We start from the raw sequence: 18,476 nt of genomic DNA, 5'->3' as shown, positions 1-18,476 counted from the left end.
TATATATAAAGCTATATATATTAGTATTAATAAGGAAACAAGTATATTTTGAAGTCCATATAAACTGAAGCCATCACAGGCAACAACGAGCTCAGTGTTTGTGACAGTCAAGGAAAATGGCCTTAGAGTTTAAGAATGTCTGTGAAGAGTGGAGTTAAGTGGTTGAGATTTGAATAGACTGTAAATAGATTATGGAGGAGTTTAATAACAAATTCGCAATCTTAGATTTAACCTAGTAGGAATTCCACATTCTTGTAATATATATGTATATATAAAATTGCATATTCTTAATTGAAAAAAGTGAAATGAAGCTCTGTTTTAGGAATATTGATCTTAAAATACCCTTAATGTTTAGTGAATCCTTTTTTGTTGTATGATACTCAAGTTCTATATACCAAATGTATTCTCTCCCTCAATTCTTCCATTGAAATCCTTCCCCTAAAGTGATAGTATTAGGAAGTAGGGCCTTTCAGAGATGATGAGGTCATGGGGGTGGAGCCCTCGTGAATGGGATTGGTGCTGCTATAAGAGACCCCAGAGAGCTTCTACCTGTGAGGACACGGCAAGAAGACTGCTGTCTTTGAACAAGGAAGCATCCCCTCACCAGAAAGGGAATCTGTACCATGCGTTGAGCTTGGACTTCCCAGCCTCCGGAACTGGGGGAAAGAAATGTTTAAGTTACCCAAGCTATGGTATTTTGTTATAGTAGCCCAAAGGGGCTCAGACAAGTAAAATACAATAATTCCTTGAACTATTTAAAAATAATGGTGACAATCAGGAAAACATCATTTACAAAATCTCCCTCCTCCCATGATTAAACAACCCACAAATAGTAAATCAAGCCAACAAAATTGCTAACAACAGCCAGCGTAGGTAAGAGACCCAACTTCATGCATAAATTCCACAAGTAACAGTCAAGAGAAAAAACAGATGATGACCTGGCTCCTTATGTCTTTTAAACCCCATCCACGGAGCGTCAAGACATTTTTATATGGCAAAAGATGCTTTATTAAATTCAGATCATTCTTATATTTTTAATTTAGAGAGAAGCAGATTGAGGGGCTGAAATGAAGGCCAGGGGAAAGTCAGACAAGATCCCTCAGTTCTCTGTGGAGGGGAAATCTATCAGTGCCTACCATTTTTAACTCTCCAACTGGTCAAACAAAACCAAACAAAAAATTTAGAAAACTCTGTAATTCATATAATTCGTACTATAAAATGATTCACATTCAAGTCAGATTTTAAAAATCTGGAGGAAACCTCAAGTCTATTTCTAACCCCCAAAATATTCTAATATCTTTTGGTTCTATAGAAGAGCTCAGTAAAAATCTAAATTCAAGAAGATTAAAAATTCAGGAGGGCATTGCAAAGAATTAATAGAGTGATTGAATAACTAAGGAAACAAAATTCAGACTAGAGCAACCCTATTATAGAACTAAGTAGTATGTTAGAAATAGAATACATCGAGTCAGGTTATTGCTGTAGGGTGAAACTTGAGATAATCACAGTGTATTCCAAGTAAAAATTAAATAATAAAGAGAATAGATGTGAATGATGATAAAGGCATCTAACATATGGATAATGTGTACAAATTAGTTACAAAATAGTCATGGGTATGTAAAGTATAGCATAAGGAATATAGTCAATAATATTGTAATAACTAAGTATGGTGTCAAATGGGTACTATATTTATTGGGGTGATCAATTTGTAAGTTATATAAATGTCCAATCACTTTGTTGTACACCTGAAACATACGATATTGTATACCAACTGTAATTGAAAAATAAAATTATTGTCTATAGCCATGCTACCCTGAACAACCCCAATCCCATCTGATCTCAGAAGCTAAGCAGGGTTAGGCCTGGTTAGTACTTGGATGGGAGACCATGTAAGAAGGTCAGGTACTGTGAGAGTAAAAAGTAATTAAAAAAAAGATAAGGGATTGCAAGCTGACAAGGTCCTTGCAATATGCGAGGTCAACCAAGAGTTGCCTCATCAAAAAAATAAAAAATAAATAAATAAAATTATTAAAATAGTAAAAAAAAAGTGTTGAAGCTTTGTTAAAAAAAAAAACTACTTATGGATGAAGTTTATCAAATGAAGAACTTAATTGAAATGAAAAATTTAAAAAGGAGAGATTTTTAACAAATCAATTTCCTTGAATGCAGATAAATTATGTCTAAATTGTATGGATTTTGTGTATAGATTAGGAAATGAATCTAATAAACCTTGTCAGGGTGAAAATAATATGATTGACCAGAATGAGGTTGTGGGTGGAAGTTAAAATGTGCTATTACTTTCTCTCTTGTAGAAGGAAGTAAATATGGGCTTACAAGTGAAATTAATCGATATTGAAAGTTCAGCCTTAACCCTATCCATGATATTTTTTCTTAACATTTACAAACTATCTAAACTCACTGCTAGTGAAGAATTATCTGACCTTTAATAGCACTTTTGGTTTTACTATATATGTATATATTTTCTAACGTTAAATAATTAAAAATACCATGTATATTTTGATCCCATTTCAATAGAATATATGAATGCTTTTGTTCCTTCATCTTTTTTTTTTTTTTTATTATTTTCCACCAGCTTACTGCATATTTTATTACTAGAGAATTGTTGAAATGATACTTATCTAGTGTTCAGGGTAATTATTTCTGGATAGTGGTATTTTTGGATGACTTTTTTTTCCTTTTTAAAAGCTTTTCCATATATATTTTATTTTAAGAACATATACTTTTCTTTATTGAAAGACCTTTTTAAAAAATATTGGTAAGTTTTAAAAATTTATTTATCAAGCATTTGACGGTGGTAAAAACAAACATGAATGTTTCTGTCCCCAAGTATCCCATACCCTTTTCTCAAGAATTTTATCAATTTTAAAACTTAAAAAGCTAAATCACAGTATTCTTCATGTTCTCATCCTAGATCTTATTCATGTACATGTAAAAGAAAATTATAAAGTAATTTTTTTTTTTAATTCAGATGTCACTTGACAGTGGTTAAAGTCAAGATCTGATAATGTGGTTGCCTTATTTCACATTTCATCAAGTCACAAACTTGGCGGGACCTGAGGATTATATCCTACTTGTATTAAAAAATGCATGCCAGTATCATAAATATTTGCAAAAGACATGAAACTTCAGGGTCAGAAAAAAGACAGTCTATCACAACAGTACCAGTAAGGAGAATAACAGTATAGCACTGATTTTCTGAATTGCAGGTCTCACCAGAAAACGCAGTTAGGACTGAGTGTTGCCAGGCAGTGGGTTGCCTTAAAGAAGAATCTTGGTATCGGGAAGTGCTGGCCTGATAAGAGGGAGCTGCTGGCAAACCAGCCCATCCTCCTCTTAATGAGAGAGACATTGTCTTTACTGCCTTGGAATGCTAAGCAAATCTGCTCCAGGGAGAGAGATGTCTCTCTCTCTCTATTTTCTGAAACATAAGCAAATTTACTCCAGGAAGAGGTGTATCTTTCTTTGCAAGTCTGCATGCTATGGACATCCAATCTGGAGTAAAGTAGCTATTAATGCCTTTTAAGATGTTTGGATATATGAGAAACCCCTGAAAAAATTGTCTGTCTGTAACATCTAGATGTGACTCCTTGAACAAACTTCATGCTGCACAAGGAAACTGATTTCTTCTCTATTTCATTGTCAGCACATGGCTGATGACTATGGAAGTTCTTGTTTGTTTTATTTTTTATTAAATGTTCTCTCTGAATTTTGTACTCAATAAGAACTATGAACCAAAATAAAATTTTTGAAATTTATGAGCCGACCAATTCCTATACCAAAGCTAAGACCTCAAAACCTTTACTTTTCTCAAATATTTTGTCAAAATCCTATATAATTAAAGCTGAATTCTAACTCTGTTAGAGTTACAGAGTATGATGCTTTACCAAAGAACATGCAGTGTATTTTAAAATTATAAATTGTAAGGCATTCTAAATATAATGCTGTTATTAACCACTGAAACGTGGCTTCCTATAGAATTTTTATAGCAGAAATATTCAAACAAATTCCTTGTTTAGTACTTGTTTATATTATTGTAATAGAAAAAATAGAAATTAATTATAATATTGAACTATATGGAATAAAAATCCTACTAGTAAATTTTTGTAAATATGTACCATTCCTTCTAAATCTAGTCTGAGACTACCTCTAGCAATAATCTCATCATCTCTTCTTTTATCTTATAATTATTGCCTCAGTTCAACTCTTTTTTATATCACTGTATTATAATTTATCATCACTTTCCTTGCTTCTAGTCATTCCAGGTTTTGTCAAACCTATTCTTTGTAACTAGTAATTTAACATGCTTCCAGAATCCTCCAACAATCCCTGTCTAATCAACTTTTTTATTTTATTCCAAACATTCTCTGTAATGCATTCTTTGTATATATATATTTTTCTTATCTGAGACAATTACCTAATATCCATGTTTGCTACAATAATAAACATTATTCATGGACTGGTTCAAATGTCTTTTTCTTGGTAGCCAAATAAATTTAAGCCTCAATTATTTTGTTTTCATATATGTCCCTTAGCTTTATGTGCCTGTAGCAATTTTGTGCTCATTTGTAACAAAGTTGTTTACATTCATGTTTGGTCTTTCTAATTTGTAAACTCTTTTTTTCCTCTAATTTTTTCTTCTAGCATGTAAAAGTCACATCTGGGTCTCTTTGTCATCCTGGCAGAGATCTTCAGCAAATCATCTTAGAGCAATGCTACAATTTTATTTGTGTAAATGTAAGTAAATACAAATGATTGAAAGCCCTAGAGGATCTGTATAAGTATAATGTGGAAAATAACTTATTATTCTTGATTCTTAAATATTCGATTTAAGATTTTGGTAGATGAGTTGGTTATTTATTATATATTGGGAAATTTTATTTTTTATCTTTTGAAATAGGGAAATAGCATTTTCTAACAAGCTAATTCCCATAATGAAAAGACAGTGCTATTTCTTTAGATGATATTTTGTTTTCTCTCATACTTGTTGTAAAGCAAGTAAGATGACACATTAATAAATTAAGTAGTTCAAATTCTAATAGGTATACACTTATGGTTATCTTTTAAAAATGTTTTAAAAATTGAGCATGATAAATATTTTAAATGATTATGTTAAAGTTCTTCATTTTTCTCCTTGAATTAACTTTTAAATCCTTTAAGAACCACTTTTCACTTTTATGTTTCTGGTCTCTTAGGTTAAGACCTCTGAATTTGAAGAAACCCAGAAATTGTTGGATGTGCTTACAGAGAGTAATATTTCCATTTTGTATCCTGTTGTTGTTATTTCAGTAAGTGAATTAATGCAGGTTTTTCTCTTTAAACTATGCTTTCTTTCTTGGAATTAAAGTGTTCTATTTAACAAAATGTCATCAAACCGAGGAAATCCCTCTAAACCCGAAAGAAGAAACTCTTCATTGCAGATTTTTGAGTTTATTCTCTTGCTGTGACTTCTATAACCGCTTGCCTTTTTTATTACAATTGTTTGGTTGTAGTGACAGGTTTGGAAAACAATTTAATTCAACCTCTAGCAACCAATTTCATTTCTTTTACTTCGTTAAAATCGCAAAACATGTTGCTGAGTGGACTGACTAGTTGTTTGGATAGTTTGAAAGATTTACTTAGCATATTATCAGGAGGCCATTAGAAAAGAAACCCTGAAATTAAAAAATAAGAGGAGAAAATGAGAAGAAAGAAAATTTACTGTTAGGTCATTTTATCTTTTCTGTTCTATGGACAGAAAAAGTAGGGTTAATGACTGAAAGTGTTATTTTTAGTATAGAATTTACTTGATTGGCCTATTTTACTGTGTAGCAGAGGGGATATATCAAAGAAAAAAGCAGACAGTAATAGAATAAGAGGCCATATCTTCCAAAATAGCTGAGTAGCAGAATCTAGTCTGCAGTATTTTTCTATGAGAATGGATTCCAAATGTGAAATTCTCAAAATAATTGATTAGCAATTGCCAAGTTCCTTATGCTCAGGCCTATTTCATGTGTGGAAAATAAATTCTTGTCAGGTAAGATCATTAATACAGAGTAAAGATAATTTGCACTACAAATAAGTAACGTTAGACTAAGCAGTGCAAGTAGAAACAAAGTAGCATTTGTGGTAGGTTTATTTTATCAGCCTGTTGTATTTGGTTATATTCCCTAAAGATAAGTTCTATGGTCCTGCTGATTATGGAAACCCAAGTTCCACATGTGACTGATTTTAACAGAAATACAGATATTTTTATTGTTTTTTTTCTCTTTTTCTTTTCTTTTTTTTTTTTTAAGAAAAATTATGAAATGTGCCCAATGCCAGAAGTCTCTAATGCTCTGTAGGGTAGTGGTAAGTTCAGAATCCTGTGTTTGGCCATCTATTTCTCTCTCCACATTAACGTGCTTAGCAAGTTTACTGAGTCCACGTTACCAGGTTCTATTCTGAAGAGGCAGTACAGTGCTGTGATGAGAGCAAGGGCTTTGAACTCAGAACACCTCGGTTCCTTGGTCAAGTTTCTTAACTTTTCTGAGGCTTGCCTTCTTTATTATAGAAATGAAGCTGATAACCCTACCTCCTCTAAATCATTGTAAGGATTCAAATGAATGAAAAGTATAGTCGATATCACAGTGCTAGGCCTTTGTCAGGCACACCCATATTAGTTTCATTTAATAATCTAGCTCCTCTTCTTTCCAGTTTGGGTGATATGACGTAAAGCTCACTTTCATGCTCTTGATTCCTGAGTTTCAGACATACATTTTCCAACATTCTCTCAAGTACATTTGTTTGTTTACTTCACTGTCTTCTCACACCTAGCATATCAGATCTATCTGATCTATCACAAAAGCACATTTCCCATCAGCTGACTTCTTTTAGTGGCAATACAGTTGTTTCAGGCATTCAGGTGGGAATCTGTGTTACCTTTGAATTTTCCTCCTACCTTTTCCCTCTGCCTCTCTCTATTGGATACAACCTCCCCCCCTCTACCCCCGCACAGTGTTTTTAAACTGTGAGTTCTCCTATTTCATTTCTACTGTTGCATCTCAACCCCAGCCCTTTGTATTGGTCCCATAAATATTTGAATTTAATTTTCTTTTTACTTCTGTCAAGTTCCATTTCGTATATCCCAGTAAATACCAGATTTTTTTTGGCTTCCTTGTGTTCTGTATCAAACTAAGGAAAAGATGGACAATCCTCTATTTAGGGAGGAAATGTCTCCCACAAGTAGTTTACAAAAAGTATTATTTTAAGTCTGTATACTCTAAGTCTATATACTATAAACACTGTAAAATGTTTACTTTAAATTGGAGAGTTATCACTCCATAATTAATATTTGTTCGCTCACAATTTTCTTGTTGCTTAGGTAGACTCAGTGTGCTGATATTAAGGTTGCTATTAAACATAATTGGAAATGTCATTAGAACATATCTAGAATCTGTATCCTTAAGATAGACCATCACTGGAAAAGTTGAGTAAAGCATACTGCCTTCTTGGATTGAGAGTCAAGTAAATTGTCTCTGGATTTTTGAATTGTCCTAGAAATGATTGCGTAAAGATTTCATCCTTTTTCTAATACTACTTTTCCCCCAATTGGCCAAAAGACCATTTTAATTATCCTGCGACTTATAATTTGGCAGAATTATTCAAATAGTCCCTAAATTAATAGTTGTGTGGAAAATATTATGATTATTGCAAAATAAAGTAAAATAAAAGATTTATACCTGAATCTAGATATCTAGGGACACAGTTTACATATTAGTAAAGTGGAAAAAAATACATATATATGTATATATATGCATATAGTGTATGAGTATCTAAGTGTGAATACACATGCAGACAGATAGAGCTATGTATATATATAACTGAAAGATGTTACACGTACCAGGCTACGGTGTTTCTACTTTGCTTCTACTTGAATTACTTTGCTGGAAGATTAAACCAAGGCAGAAAAGACTTTGCCATTGGTATTTTTTTTTTTTTAAAATAAGGCTTTTGTTAAGCAATTTTAAATTCTCAAAAGAAGAGTCAAAAAGGAGTCTATTCATCTTCTTTCCTAAACAGGTAGATTTTATTTATCAGAAAATAAATCCAAAATGACACCAAAGACAGAAAATATGCACATTTTTATTGCAGAGTTGGGTGATTCAGTAGTTATTGAATACATATATTGCGAATGTGTAAAAGCCTATTTTATTTTGGCTGAGATGAAATGCAATGATTGTTTTTCCGATGCAAGTGGGTTTATCAACTTTCGATTGGAGTACATCAGAAGAGAGGAAGACTTCCTGGGAATCAGCCAGATGCAGAGTAAAATTGTGGCTGATTAGCTGTTTGTGAAGGTTTTCCAGATGAGACGCAATATCTAGTTAAAGTTGTCATTTGTAGTGTCATCCTGTTTCACCTTCCAAGGAAAATTATTCAGAAGAAATGAGGCCGAAGGGTAGTGTAGTTGGGGCATTTGAAAAAACAATATTAGATCAGGTTCTAAGAGCAAAAATTGGTGTCAGGCCTACAGTGTTGATGAAGCCTACATTATCTCTTATGTTCACAAATTAGATCTAAAAAACATTTTGGCATTCTTTATTAGTTCATTCAATAGTCATTCAAAAAGTACACGTGACTTTCAACGTCATCTGGAATTTTATCTGTGAGAGGGAGTTAACCACTAAAGGAGTCAACAGTTTATGTTGCTGAGTTCTTGGTACATGGATACTTAACCATATTTTGATTTATTTCAGATTCTTTGAGGGGGTCATGAATGTCTAAAGACCAATTTCTTCCAGTCTTTTATGAAAGTAAAGTGGATTCGGAAATATTTAATGTAGGAGGTTTTTGATGTCTAAGGGAAACTGACATAGTAGGAGGCTACTGCTTTAAGATCCCCTCAAAGAAAGGATCAAAATTTCACCATAAAGAGTAGAAAAAAAATCTTATCTTAAAAGAACTAAAATAATTTTATCTTCTATTTAAGAAAATCAGGTTATATTTGTAAAAATGAACTTTTTCGTATAAGCTCATGGACAGTATATGATAATATGTTATGACATGCTTCATTTCAAATGGTCACTTTTGCAAAATAGTTTTAGATATTTTTAGTTTTATAGAAATAGCCTTAATTAATACTTTGATCTTCAAAATATTCTTTTGGACCTCTATTTTGTCATCTTTTTTTTTTTTAAATATATCTCAAGTAGTATAATTTTGCCAAGTTCTCATTTGTTGATAGCATTGAGTATAATTTAAGGAGTTTACTAATGTTGATTTGATTAATGATGTCCTGTGTTTTGGTAGATGTAACTTAATTTTATTGTAATTATATTGAATTATCAGAAATTTCCAGCTTTCTATAATCAGATAGAAACTGACTGATTACTTAGGCTAAAAATCAATGTGAGCATTCAAATGGGTAGAGATAGCTGATTGGGGTCACTTTACAAGCGTTTAGTTTCTCAATGAATCTGTGTGTGTGTTAAGACGACATTTGATATATAGACAGTCTTTTAACTGTGAGCCTCTGGAAATACATACTCAGATGACAAGCACAACCTGCACTAAGAGAATACTCTCTACTTGAAAGAAAAATATAACTTTTTTTTTTTGGTTAGTGACTGGTTGGCATAAAGGAATTTAAAAAATTTAGATTCCTTCTTATGTCTTTTAACAAGAGAAACTTGTAAACATTAAAAACCAGTGCTTTCTTTTGTAAAGTTAAATTGTGTAGGAATTATGCTTGAGAGTCTTTTTGAGATGTGATTTCTGATGCTATTTAGTCTATTGTGTAAGTTATCAAGGGGCCAAATTTTTCATCCTGAGTTGACTGAAGTTACTGTTAGCTTTCTCTTTGAGGTTACCAGTGGGTATGGAGTACTACTAGAACCTTTTTCATATTGCAACTTTCAAGAGGATTGTCAGAATGCCCTTTTTGGAATCACTTAAAACAACAGCTATCAACATGGGACATGTTCAGTTCTCTGGTGTCTACTCCTATGATGCGTTTTTGTTTACTACTTAAATAATGATGAACAAGTATTTAGAAAACTAAAGTAATATAGTAAATGATGAAAATAGTAAAATAGTAAAAGGTAACTTCATAAAATTTTTGATATAAAAATCACTTCAAAAGAGCATAGGCTTTTACCTAAATGAAATGAGACTCAAAAGTGCTAAGAGTCTGAACTGTAGGCTGAGTTCTTGGCTTAGAAATTAATGAATTCATGATGAGAGAGCTTTTTTTTTTTTTTTCTTTGTATTCTACTCCCTCCCCTCCCCACCCAATCAATGAAGAAGATAGTTTTAGAAGACAAAACTAACTGTAGCTGTTGTTCAGTCAAGATTATGTATAACCAATTGTAAAATTCTCAAAAAATACCCTTGCAGATCCAGAAAGTAAAACCTAAAAAAGTCCTCTGGATTTTGGATTTTGCAAGATTTCTACAAAATATCCTTTGGTACTAGTATCAGATGGGATAATGGACAGTATATTCTTATTTAAAGTTTTTTTGTTTTTGTTTTTGTTTTTTTGTTTTTTTTTACATGAACATAGATGATTCATAAAAGAGGCCACCAAAGAAATGTTAAATTTTTACAAGCAGAAAGTAATTGGCAACAAATCTAAATAGAAATTCAAAATTGACAAACAAAGCAAGTTCTTTAATTTTACTTGATAGAGTAGTTTATCACTTTTTCACAGCAAAATAATTTTATGGTAATTACCTGGATAATTACACAAGAGCTCTACTTTTGCCTGACAATGTAGATAGTTTTATTGGTGCTCTATGAGAGATAGGAATCTCTTCATGAATTCACTTTAGCAAAACAAATTATCATATAGAATTTTAGTGCTTTGAAAACCATAAATAAACCTTCAAAAGTGCCTAATTTAGTTCTAGTTACTGGGAAGTGGGTTATTGACACCAAAGATCAGAAAATATGATCTTTAAAATATTTCATACTGTTTAATATTTGAACATGTCAGCAAATAAAAACATAGAAAACCACCATCCATTGACACTTGATAGTTTTACATCTGGGGAAACTGTCACGGATGTAAATTGTTTCCAGAAGATTCCACAGTTCACCAATGGCAGAGCCAGGAACAGAATCAATCCAGTATGCGATGTATCAGATACACTTGTTACTTTTATGCTCTCATGAATGTGTTAAATAAGCTGGAAAAAGATTAAAAATCTGCATATATACACATATATGTATTTAATATTTCTTCCTAATAAAGAACAAATGACAATTGGAAAAACATTAGATTCCTTCTTTTAAGTGCTAATGACTTCTTACTTTAGCTTCAAAGGGTATCGAGCCTCTGTTGACTTTAAGTTATAAAAATCTGTGATCCTGTTAAATTTCATACCAGATCTCAAACATGTATCTTTGTCACCTTTTATCTAACTGCTTGTTCTATGTGCTTCCTCCTGTTAACCCTCTACCACCAGGCTAAGAAAATGTGTTTTTAAAGCCTATGATCTTATAAGACAAACAAAAGAGAACAGGCTATTGTAATTCTCACCATTTCCATATTAGTTTACTTTTTTACAACATGTATATTTCAGGTCTCTATTTTATTTGTACTTATTTTCAAATGAATATTTTTTTTGTGGGTATTAAATAGGCAATGAATGGCTTAGGGAGAAGAGGGACAAATCCCTCTTCTACTCCTGTCTTACCCATGTTGGTAACTGTAGCTTTATGGATACTTTCTTGATTTTTTTCTTCAGAAAGTTATAACTTTATTATATATTGAATTTTTATGATATTTTTACTTGATACATTAAAGTTTTCTATGGTTGTACACAGCTTCAGTGGCAGAGATGCAGTCATTTCCACAAATTCTACAAATGTTTTCATTTGTTTTCTGCTAATATAACCAGTCTCAGGTATTTCCTGCTTAAATCAATAATAATCTAAATAAATGCTTGTTTAAAATACCTTTAGGGCCTTTTTACAATTTCAGTCATGAAGAGATTTGTATCTAACACAAAGATGAGAATGATGAAGTCATTCTTGTAGAGATTGTTGAATAGAAAGAATTAACTGTTATTTTAAGTTTTAGGAGACCTTTGCCTTATGACTAAATAATTACTGGAAAGTTTGTATTGTGGGATATAGAAATTACCTAAGATTAATTGTGATGGACATGTGACAGATGGTATATAAAAACATTCTCACAGGATACATCTTCCTTGTATTCTCTTTTAATGAATATAGGTTATTTATTTTCAGATAGAATGTTGTGCTAATGGAATATGCAAATAGAATGAATTCCAGAAGACTTTCTAGGTTTTGTGAATATATTTTTCTTGATTAAGCACTGGATTTGGAATCACTATTTTTCTACTTTAAATAGTTTACTAAATAGTTTACTGGTCTGATGAGCAAAATTATTTGTGAATTTATTTGCTAGTGCTATCCTAGTTAATCAGTGTATAAAACTTAACATGGAATGCACAGGAGGCAAAATAAATGAACCTAACCTTCTTGGTTAGGCAGCTTACATTAATTTTAGCCCTAGAAAAGAAGTTGAAAAATTGGTTTTGTCATTCAGTTTTTTAAAATATAGTACTGGGAATTTTTCTCATTTTTTGTGCACTGGATTCTATTTTAAATAATGGAAATAGCCTTTAGCTTAATTATTTTCTGCTATTTCTTTACAAAGATGAAACCAAATATATTTTTAATATCATTTATTATTTTAAAATTAATGTTACATTTCTATAATCAGCAATACATTGACATAATATATTTGTTAATGTAAATAGTCCAAGCCTGACTTTGCTTATAATATTTAAAAGGGTTTTGCTTCACAGAGAAAAATAAATTATATTGTGTAAAGATAGTGTTGAACAGAAATAATCGACTGTTATTTAAGTTTTAGAAGATCATTTTCATGGTAACAATGCTGAACCTAGAGTGGGGTTCAAGGTACAAGTACTAGGTCTGCAAATAACAAATGTCTATTAATCTGGACAAATTACTTTATATCTCAGAATCTTTATCTCAAAACAGAGTTGGATGCTCTTGATGACATCTAAGGAGCTTCTCTTTTTACAAATATTTTTTATACTACAGTACGTTGTGGAGACTTTTTACTTTTGTATGATCCACTATGCATGTCTTTATGTGTAGATATAGTTGAGCATTTCAGATTATACAGTCATGTTAAATAGGAGTCTAATGGTATGGTATTTTTTTTTTCTCTTGAGCCATTTTTGAGAACTGTCTATACTTTAATCTTTATAACAAAATTCATGAGATTTTTATTATTATTATGATGACTTCATTTGTATTTTTACCCTTATTTATCTTCCTTGTTTTATAGTCTGGTTTTTATTAGATTGTTTTTCTCTTCCCCTTTGCATTCATTCCTTTTTTCTCTTATTTTTAACAAGGATTGCAAGATTAATCTCACCCACCCCACCCCTACCGCTCTCCCAAGGAATCTATCCTTCCATACCTAGCCGAGGCCCTATCTTCTGAAAATGATTCCTTAATCATTAAAGTTCACACTAAAGCTTCTTTATACCAATTCATTTTAAACTCACATTAGGTGCTATTTAGTTAGCACTTTATAGGGAACTATCTTGTTCTCTTTATTACCTAATTGATTGCTTAATATAGATTTGTATAACATTTTTTGAATTCTTTGTGACAGGTATTTTGACATAAATGTAGCTTACTTAATAATTAAACCTTTTTAAAGAACCACATCTTACTTTAGAAGAATGGGGCATTTCGTATAAGCTAATTTTCCAGATGATTTCATCTTTGTCAGTTAAGTAAGGAAATAATTTTATTCATTTATTTTTCTTCAAAATGACAATTCTCAATAACATGAGCTTAATTAAATGACTAGAGTTAGCCTGGCAAGTGAATCTCTGGCTGGGAGGTCACAGGATCCTCCTGATCTCTGTCCCTTCCATCTACCAGCCTGAGGCAATAACTGGAACTAAGTCTGCTTGGGCTAGATCAGGAGAGATCTTCCTTAAGGACGGGAGAGAAGTCTGAAATTTGGAGACTGAGCAGGGTTCCAGTCCATGGTAGCTGAGCGTGGTGACAAACAGAAGCAAAAGAAAGGGAAAGCTCAGCCACATGGACCTCCAAGAGCCAGCTCTCTCACATTCCCAAGAGCTTTTCGTTTCACGTTCTTATTTTAAACCTGTTTTGTAAATAAAGCTGCTTCCCAAGGAGGAATAAAGAGTTGTAGTAGCGGGAACAGCATTTCGATTTGGAAAGAATAGCACATTGGAATGGTCAGAATGGGAAAGAGCCAATGGATTTGAAACAGAGAGAATGAACTGCACACTGGGGAGAGCTGAGGCGAGGACTAGGCAGGTCTAGGTCAAAGTGGGCCTTTGAGGTTTGAACTTTATAAAGCAGCACTGCACAGTAGAAATTGGTGTGATCAGAATTGCATTTGACACATCATTCTGGATACAACAGAGAAAAGATTAAGGAGAGCAGAGAGATTCCTCGATGCATTTGGTTTAGTAGGAGGCTATTGCAGAAGTCTAAGAAATAATGGTGGTAGCTAGGACTACAGTAGTTTTAGGGTAAATGGGCGGAAATGGCTGGAATCAAGATGTAGTCAAGAGATAGAGGTACTAAGAATTGGCACTTAACCTAATGAGAGGAAATAAAACTTCCAATTTGATATATTATGCAACTAGATGAATGTTAGTGAGATGGGGACATTTTTTTTTTTCATTTGTTCCTGGAGGTTGAGTAGGCAGATGACTATTCTAACTTTGTTGGTGGAGGTAATTGGAATGATTTTATGTATATTCAAAAGCTTTCTATTCCTTGGAATGTGTGTGTTATATGTGTGTGTGCTCGTATGTACAGAAGCTCTATCCTAGAGCCTTGGAAAGGCAAGTAACATTCCTCCAAGACCTCCTTAATGTTCTTAATGTTAGAATTTTAATAGAATCCGGATATAGGCACAATTTGAAAATATCTTTCATTTTACACTGCCTTTGCCAAATTCTTATTTAGTGTTTGTATGATCTTTTGTCTTTTATGAATTTTTCCCTTACTTATGCTTCATATTCTGAATAAAACTAAAATAAAAAAAACAAAAACAAATCTTATTTATGAGTCAAACATTAATAGATAGGAAGGTGATTAATATAGATATTACCAGGCCTAAGTGCTATTCCTGTGGCTAAAAATCTATTGCTACCTAAAAATAGACTACTTTTGCAGTTTTCCAGAAAGCTCGAACTGTTCTTTTATTCAAAGTATAGAAAGGTGATAAAATCAGTGCAGAAAGCTTCTTGATCCAAACATGCTTTGGCTTGAACCCTGATGTGTAATAAATTTGTGTGTGGTACTTTGGAAAAGAATAGTGCGATTTAATTTTTCAGGCATCAGAGGTTTTATTTTATGGGCTTTTGAAGCTTATAATTTTTCTACTTAAATGCCGGGGTGCTTCACTGGTACCTGCTAAGGTGGAAGCTGCAAGTGTTGCCAAGATAATGCTAGTGCCAGTATTGGAAAATTCTTATTTCGAAATGACAGGACCAGTTAAAATTACCGAAGTATCTCTTTCTAGCACTGAGTGTTGTACTCATTCCTAGATCTGTTGAGAGAGAACTATGCATTTCTTTTTTTTTTTTTTTTTTAATTTAATGTGTTTATGGACATGACAAAAGTTCTGTCTTTTTTTCTCTTAATCAGCAAGAATCCAACTGTAATCTTGTGTTTCTTGCTCTTCCTGTTTATAGGAGATGGAACTCCTGTTACATTTATAATTCTGACACCTCCCCTCGCAAATGTGGCCTGCTAATGCATTTTATCAGTGTAATTATGTTAATGTTAGTAATGACAGACACTTATTGAATGTTTAACAGTCAATAAGTCAACATTCTTTTCTTTAAAATACATGATCCCATTTAATCCTCAGAACAGTTCAGAGAGTTGATTATTATTGATGTCATTATCCTCAGTTTAAGAATATGCATTGTGCTCATTTCACTTTACCACATGATGTTCATTAGGGATGTCAATACTTGCCCTTTTCAAGTCAGAGAAAGCAAATTAGTAGAGGAGAAAAGGATCTTAAAAACCTTTTAGTAGCATACTCTCATTTTGCAGGAGATAACTCAGGCCATTTTCTTTGCCTCGATCTGAGGTGACTTTTTTAGTTAGGGATTGGCAAAGTTTTCATTTGAAGGGCCAGACAGGAAATATTTTAGGCTTTTGGGGGCCATTTTTACAAATACTTGATCTGCTGTTATAGTACAAAAGCAGTTACAGGCAAGATTTTAAAAAATGGGTGTGGCTGTCTTCCAATGGAACTTTATTTACAGAAAAACAGGCTGGATTTTACCCATGGACTCTTGTTTCTTGATCTTTGGTTCATTTTCATTCCTAAATGACCTATTTGCCACAGTTATTTGTACCTGTTTGTTAAGCTGTTTGAAGTTGATCCATATTTCACTGATGTTCTGTTTATTTTTCCTGTTTTTCTGTGAGTCTTAGTCTTTTTTTCCTTTTTCTCAGTTTCATTTCATTTCATTGCTGTATTTTCAAATTCATTAATCTTCTATAATGTCTAATCTGCTGTTAATCCCCTCCAGTGTTATGTTTGTTTTTTGTTTGTTTATTTGTTTTTAAATCTTAGTTGTTAATTTTTTCTTTAGAAGTTAGATCTATTTTATATTTTCCTTTTCTCTACTTAATAGGCTTATTCTTGTAGCTTTTTGAACACATGGAACACAGCCGTAAAATTATTTTAATGTCCAGTTTTTATTAATTCTAATATGTGTCACTTCTAAGTTTTTATTGATTGATTTTGCCTTCATTATGGGTCATATTTTTCTGCATTATTTTGCACATTTGATATTTTTGGATTAGCTGCTAGATACTGAGTTTTATTTTGTCGAGTACTGTTTTTTCTCTTACTGTGTGTGTGTATGTGTGTGTGTAGCCAAATACTATCAATATTTTTGAGTTTTGTTTCAGGGTGCAGTTAATTGGAGACAGTTTCATCTTTTAAGTGTTGTTTTTATAATTTTTAGATGGGGCTAATCATTCTCCACAACTTCTTGATCCTCTACTTAATGCCCTGTCAAATATGAAGATTTTTACTCTGACTGATGGCTGCCATCACTGTTCCTGACCCTGGGTGTGCATCAAGCACTGTCCCCTCTAACTTTTTCGGGTGATGTTTCCCCCAGCATCTTCTAAGATAGTTTTCTCAAATGAACGCACTGATCGTTACTCTGCTGAATATGTAAGAGAGTTACTCTGATAATCTCCAGAGTTCTCGCTCTGTGCACCTCTCTCGTCTCAGGTACTCTGTCACCTTTGTCTACCTAGGTTGTTACACCTGGATGTCCACAGCCCTCCCTTCCTGTACCATGGCCCGGAAACTGTTTCAAGGCAGTAAATTTGGGCAGATGTAGGGCTTACCTCATTTATTTCTCATCTCTCAGAGATGTCCTTTGTTGCTTAGTGTATCATGTCTTAAGAATCCTTATTTCATATGGTTTGCACACTTTTTTACTTGTTTCACGTAGGAGAATAAATTTAGTCCCTGTTACTCCCGTTTGGGCAGAAAAAGAAGCTGGGCTCATCTCAATTTGAGAGTTTTATTTTCACACATTCATATTCATCCACATTTTCAGGAATATGCTTAATTTTGCCTATTCCATATATAATTTTTCATAGTGGGATTTTAAGTAGCAGCAGAACATTTAGTCAGTAACAAATATTCCTTTTGTAATACAGACACATAAATCAATGACCAAAAAAACACATAATGGCATGCATGACCAGAAATGATATTACATATGCTTCTTTTGTGATAGACGAGTGTGCCCGTTAGCACTTTCTGCAATAATGAATTGTTTGATTTCCATACTCTTGCATATTGCATCTACTAGCTACCTATGGCCATGAGCACATGAGGTATACCTACTATATTTGTATTTTATTTTAATAAATTTAAATTTAAATGGAAAAGCCATTGATAGCTAGTTGCTATCTAGTAGGGACAGTGCAAATCTCGGCCACGTTTTATGTCAGGTTAGTTCTGTTACATGATGTAACTTTATGGAAAAAAAAAATTCTCTTAGAGATAAAAAGATAAGGTAAGACTTTATTTTAATCAAAACTATCCCAACAAAGCAAATACGAGTAATCTTGCAATTTATCACTGAAGCCCTGTAATTGGAATTTTTTTGTATTGTATTTTTTCTGAGACTAATGTTTAGTGATTGGCCTAAATATGTAAGGTGTCTAGTTGCGAATTCCAAAAATATTCATTATTTATTTTTTTAAAATAACATTTAATGCTTATCTAAATGGCCTGTGGACAACCACAATAATAATTATAGATTGTTTCCTGAGCAGTAAGTAATAAATTGTATCATGTAAATTTAAATTTTGACAAGTTACTAAAATATGTGAAGATTATGTACTAAACTCAGTAAAGAATCACATACCTGCTTTTTGTAACTTCTTAC

The 18,476-nt window shown here is 32.5% G+C and overlaps 1 protein-coding gene and 1 pseudogene across 1 annotated transcript in view; both read left to right on the top strand.

The window, feature by feature from the left end:
- CRPPA (CDP-L-ribitol pyrophosphorylase A) overlaps positions 1 to 18,476 on the top strand; it is a 218,738-nt gene that overhangs the window by 107,686 nt on the left and 92,576 nt on the right. The window contains exons 7-8 of the mRNA XM_016139451.2: positions 4,663 to 4,755; positions 5,214 to 5,306. Coding sequence (XP_015994937.2) covers positions 4,663 to 4,755; positions 5,214 to 5,306 — 186 coding nt within the window. The remainder of the gene's footprint in view (positions 1 to 4,662; positions 4,756 to 5,213; positions 5,307 to 18,476) is intronic.
- LOC118611204 lies at positions 1,796 to 1,914 on the top strand (annotated as a pseudogene).

The sequence above is a fragment of the Rousettus aegyptiacus genome, unplaced genomic scaffold, assembly GCF_014176215.1.
Source record: "Rousettus aegyptiacus isolate mRouAeg1 unplaced genomic scaffold, mRouAeg1.p scaffold_m13_p_13, whole genome shotgun sequence".
NCBI classification, from domain to species: Eukaryota; Metazoa; Chordata; class Mammalia; order Chiroptera; family Pteropodidae; genus Rousettus; species Rousettus aegyptiacus.
Note: the sequence above shows the minus strand (reverse complement) of the source record. Positions and strands in the feature narration are given on the sequence as shown.